We start from the raw sequence: 6044 nt of genomic DNA on the forward strand, positions 1-6044 counted from the left end.
AAGTATATTTTTGGGGCTTTTTATGCCTTTAATTGACAGGATAATGGAGAATGACAGGAAGCAATTGGGAGAGAGAGTCGGGATGGGATCTGGAAAGGACCACGGGGCGGGAATCGAACCCGGGTCGCCGGCGTACGGTGCAGGTGCCTCAGCCAGTCTCACCATGGCTGTGGCCGCCCCCTGTATTTTAAGGAAGAACATTTATTTATTTATGATGCATTATTAATTCACAATTGGTGTCCTTAAAGGTTGGATATTTCCTCATTTTTTTACTTAAGGCATTAAGATCAATTTCCAAAAGATAATTTTATATTCCTCTTTTTAGTCAACTTTAGCATGGGTTCAAATACTTATGGGCCTCATTGTACATAGATCTCCGTGTTGAGGTCACCAAGTACTGTCAGTAGCACTGTAGCTGCCTGGCTGCTTCTCTGCTGGCTGGCAGATTGAATGGAGAGATCAGATAGATGTGCCCAGGCAAATTCAAATGCACTCTGAGATTTGTCTGGTTCCAAGCTCAGTTACAATCCCAAATAACCTCAAATCCTCTTCCCTCAAATAACCTCAAATCCTCTTCCCTCAACATCTTTATTTATACACAATTGTATATAAAGCTGCTGTGTTTTAAATGTTTTTTTAGGACCAGCAGGTTGGGGGCAGTGTATTTTTTTATTTTATTTTTGATTGTTTTAAGTTAATAGTGTCTATGAACTTTCAGTAATCCATTTCACTGAGGTTTAAAAATAATACAGAGGTCAAATGCCCTATTCATTCTTTAGAAAGATCTATATAAAGAACAGTGCAGTGCACAACATGAACGATCCCAGTCCAGTCGGCCTCATGGGGTCTCTTTTTTTGGTACCCTTTCAACATCTATCAGCTTCTCCTTTGTGGGTGTGTGGTTGAAAATGTTTATAAAATAATGATAAGGGGAAACATATCTTCTTTTATGCTGGTGTTTTATGTGCTTGCACATTTGTTCAGCACTAGCAACAAGAAAAGGCTAAAGATAGTTCTGAAGTTTGCAAAGATAGTTCTGAAGCTGTTTACCCCTTTTTGGGGGGAGTTTGGCATCCGCAAGTATGGATCATTGACTTCACGTCAAGTTGAAACTGAAACTGCTCTGTCAGTAAGCTCCAGTATCCAAACAAGTGCCACATTTGATACTGGAATGTTATTTTGTAACGTTGTTCGTACATTTAGCCTACATGTAGTTAGAACTAGGCCTACTCCCAACTTCAAGCGCAATACGATTCACCTTGTAGTGCCACTTGACTTCAAACAGCCCTCAGAAGTGCAGAAGTCAGCAGGAGAATTTAAGGGAAGTGTACATATGAAATGCCTAGATTTTAGGGTTGCTGCGCCCTTAAGTGCCTAACTGACCTTGAAATGACAGACTTAAGTCAAGGGCAGAATGTGCATAGGTTGAAAAGTGTGTAACTGCGCAGATTTGAGAAACACATTAGAGAATATGGCCAGTAGAAAACCAGAATCACTAATGTGAATAATCATGATCTTCACAATAAATCTCAATTGAATTAGGACATTCCAAACTTTGGACTGATAGATGGCATTACTATATTGAAAAAGTCCCCCACCCCTCGCCACGACCCCCTCTCCATCCTCCAGCAGGAGGTGCATCATGCAAGACCCGTTGGACTGGATCAGGTTCTGAAACATAGATGTAAAAACTGCCCTTTGTTACATGATTCTTTTACGTTATCTCAAACAACTGAATAACTGTACAAATGAAGTACTGAATTACATTTATTTTTTGCCTGAACACCCCTACAAATCAACACTGAATTTCATTGAAGCTGAAGAAATACAAGTAGACCATATAGCTTTAGCATCATCATATTTGTAATAGTGACTTAACCTTGAGGTTAACAGAGATCACTGAAGTAAGAAGATGAGAAGAGAAAGCCCTGTGCCTGCCCAGAGGGGCCCTCTGCTGGTGGGTGGGGCTGCATTGCACAGGTGAGTATCACAGCATTCATTTGTGAAGGTGAAGTTCAGACCCATAGCATATTTCTCTCCCGTAAGACCACATAAGGATGAGAGGATGCAGCTCTTCTCATACAGTACAACCTTGATGTCTCCTGTTTTGCAATGAAGAAGACAAAGTGCAACACAAACAAACGTGTTTCTTGTTGATCATCAATACGCACAGCATATTTCACAATAAATATATTGCCTAATGTTATGAGGCCCAGTAAATCTCTCAAACCATATCTAGGACTGATTCTTCTGAGGATCATTTGAAGAGTTCAGATGCAAAATCCTCTAAATCCGTCTGACTACTTTTCTTTTAAATGAGCATTTTATCAGGCTCCTATAGGTTTTTGCTTACAAATTGATATTTCAGACCAGGAAAAAAAGAGTGGTATTTAGCGGGTTTTGAAGCTAAATTTTTGAATAACGTATACTATGTGTGGAGAGCATTCACTCACCATCATTGTCGCATTTTCGATGGAGGTGGATGGAGGGTTTTCATTCTGAACTCTTCATAAAATGTACTGATTCTCCAGTGACCTACTTTATTTCATTGTAACACTATATAATCTGTAAAACCTGTAATATTCAGTCTATTCTCTATGGGATTTATCATAGAATACAGTCACTGCCAACAATGTATTTGTCAAATTTTAGTCTGTTGATGCTATGCACTGTGAGGGCTGCACAAATTGGGGAAAATATCTATTTGTGATTTTTTTTTTAAAGAGATATTGCAATTTGCGATATGATTTTTGAATGTCAATGAATTGATTCAGTTCAATATTCCAAATGTTTCTAAGTTGTGCCACTTCTCATTGGTGAGCACGCCTAGTGCATGAGAAGCACAGCACTCCTGATTATCTGTGAAGCTCAACAATCAGAAGTTCTGTGCTTCTTACGCACTATGCACGCTCACCAATGGCAAGTGGCACAGTCAAGGAGGATGACATGAATATAAAAGTCATAAATGTGACAAGATTAACTGCACGATTATTTGTAGCTTTTGTAATTAGATAATCGTGTTGGTTCATATTGTGATAATTGTGCAGCCCTAACTGTGAGGACAATAATATTACAGTATGTCCACAGCAATGACAAATTCAGAGAATCTAAACCTAAGTCCTCCTCAATAATGAAACATATTTTTTCCCACTATAACTGACATTACAAAAATCTGCCATTGTCATGATGTCAATATATGAATGTGATTGTTCCGAGTGAATTTTCAATGCATTAATTGGACAGCTTTTTTTTCTCCAGTTGTCAGTTTAAGTGGTCTTGTGTTCTAAAAACAAGGACATAATGTATGGTGGAGGATGCATACATGTGGGCAACCTGCGTTTACCTCGTTGTCCTACTGCTCTGCTTGAGAGACACTGGTGGCCTGGAGGACACTTCTGAGGGTACCGGATGCAGTTGAGCGGGGAAATAGCAGGAAACACACATGTGTAGCAAAACAGAGGTACTGCAAAAATGATAGGCAATACTACAAAATTTAGTGCTTTTCATCATGATACAACACTTCAGGTATTAAAAGATGTAGTTACACAACAAAAGTACACACACTGACTCATGTTTCTGTTGAACTTTCTATCTGTCTGACATCACTTACCCACAACTGGAAACAGAGAAAGAAGAATGAGGAGGCACAGAAGGCGAGACATAATCTTTTCGTTCTCTGGTCTCTCTGTGACTACTTTGGCGTAGAATGTAGAGTAGAAAAGTTGAACGCAGATCCTTGTTAGGTAGATGTTTTCCAGTTCCAGTTATCTGAAATCCCAAAGCTTGGTTTGAACCAAAAACCAGTGGTGTTTAGCTTTTCAGCTGTGCTGTCCTTAGTCTGTTTGCTCTTCTTGCATCAAATGTCCTGATGTGTGCTTTCTTAGTCCAATCGGTGATGATCCTCAAATGTCCCCACCCTAAGATGTGTAACTTAATTTTCATTCCAGCAATAGGAAGATGAATTTCAATGGGTATACTGTATGAGGAATTTACAGAGCCCTTCACCCATTACTGGTCTTCTGAAGCTAGAGCCTTTTTTGTTATTTGATGCAATTTATTAAAACAGTTGCACATAGAGCTGAACTGTCCATACATGTTTATACACACTAAAAAAGAACAGAGGACTGACTTTTGACTCTTCTCCAAAAGCAGCACAGTGAAGAGGCCTGATTGAATTTGTTAATAGAATACGTGAGGAGGCTGAGAGGACTATCAGGTGATACGGTATCTTGTGATCTGGACTATCTTCTGGGCTTTCACAGTCCCCAGAGGAAAGTAAGGGTGTGTGATGCCATGATACTTTGTATTTTTCTCCTAAGTTAATATTTTACTGTATAGTCTATTTCACGTTTCATCATTTTCAGTGGTACATAGACAAAATATTACACCCATATGAACCATTCAACTCCAAATCCATGGGCTCCAACATAGTAGTGTATGTCTGCTCCTTCCCTTTGATACTTTATAAACCTTCACAGCCTCAAGCCCCAAAACCTGACTGTTTCCATTCAGCCATAACAACATTAGTGAGGTCCATTTGTGTTACTAGGAAGAGAGGCTGTAGTGTTTAATGGGGTCGTGTCAAGTTCTTCCACTAAATTAGGGCCACACATTCTTTTATGCACCTTTTATAGGTGTTTTTCTAACATTTGACATGTTTTATACACTCCTTGCAACACTGCATTTTGGTCGTTGCTTTTACCTTAATGAAAGAGATACGCATGTCAGTTATGTATCCACCTGCTGATTGCTCCAAAACTCCAAATCTGCTGTCAGATTATGTTCCGAGGACACAATTTGCCTACTGTGTATCAACAACACTCAATAACATTTATAATGTGAATAATAACATTTCTTCTCTAACAATTTCACAAATTAGGCTATTCACAGTGTGCACCCGCTTCCTTATTTGAGTTTTGGCTTAGCAGGTTTTATTACAGAAGGATTGTTATTCAAAGTAAGTCATTGTGTAGGTTATGTGTAGGGTGTATTTCATACACAATTTGGCAACCTGGGAAATGTCAGACTAACAGAAAAAATGAATGTATCCGTAATTTTAAAATGAAGTTTGATGGTTATGCAAATTCTGAGAGTTTTCCAGGAGAAATAACAAAACGGGAGGGCGACGGGAGATGACTTTGAAATACAGGAAAACCCCGCGAAAAACGGGAGTGTTGGCAGTGAGGGGTTAGGTGCCTTGCTCTCAAGGGCACTTCAGCCGTGCCTACTGGTCAGGGTTTGAACCGGCAACCCTTCGGTTACAAGTCCGAAGCGCTAACCAGTAGGCCACGGCTGCCCCGTATATATGACAAGTTATATGTCAAACAAATGCAGTTCCCCATTTTGCCTAATGCCTGAGGTGTGTTGTAAAGCAAAGCAATTGCGAAGTGCAGCAAAGCATAGCATCAGCAGTACAGTACAGTATATGTTTAGCAAGGCACTTTCATTCAAAACTCACAATCTCTCAATGATTTCCCTCACCATTCCCTTGTGTCTTATTAGTCTCTTCTTTATTAACACAAAGTTCAGGTGTTACATCTCACATTTCAGTTTCTCCCAGGTCTTTGGCAGCATGGTTTGTTTCGTTGTTATTATTTTTCAAGTAAGATCTTTAGACCTGATTCAGAATGCTGCAGCACGCCTGGTCTTCAATCAGCCAAAGAGGACACATGTAACTCCTCTCCTAGTTACTCTCCATTGGCTCCCTATAGCCAGAATTTTAAATCTCTCACTTTGGCCTATAGGACAAAGTAGTGATTGGATCTGCTCCTTGTTATTTTAATTCAATGATCAAGATGTACATCTCCAACCGCCCACTGCGGTCTGTTGTTTCAACCAGTTGGGTCAAATTCAAGACTCTTTTCCTGGTTCCATGTTGGTGGAATGAGTTGCCCAATGCTCTCCGTGCCTGTGATAGTTTTGGGTCTTTTAAGAGGGGTCTAAAGGCAGATCTGCAACTTAGTTCATTAAGCGCTTCCTATGCATTATGGTTTGTATAATATTGTTTTATTTCCATTAGGCTGTTGATTAATTTGACATTGTTG

At 39.6% G+C, this 6044-nt stretch overlaps 1 protein-coding gene across 1 annotated transcript; it reads right to left on the bottom strand.

Moving 5' to 3' along the window:
• Window positions 1–1776: 1776 nt before the first annotated feature.
• On the bottom strand, window positions 1777–3764 carry LOC125306536 (protein Bouncer-like; the record flags this gene model as incomplete). The annotated part of the gene is made up of 3 exons (XM_048261952.1): window positions 1777–2102; window positions 3344–3463; window positions 3611–3764. Coding segments are annotated over 3 exons (480 nt in total), but the record flags the coding sequence as incomplete, so codon positions are not given.
• Between the last annotated feature and the right edge of the window lie 2280 nt (window positions 3765–6044).

The sequence above is a fragment of the Alosa alosa genome, chromosome 13, assembly GCF_017589495.1.
Source record: "Alosa alosa isolate M-15738 ecotype Scorff River chromosome 13, AALO_Geno_1.1, whole genome shotgun sequence".
NCBI classification, from domain to species: Eukaryota; Metazoa; Chordata; class Actinopteri; order Clupeiformes; family Clupeidae; genus Alosa; species Alosa alosa.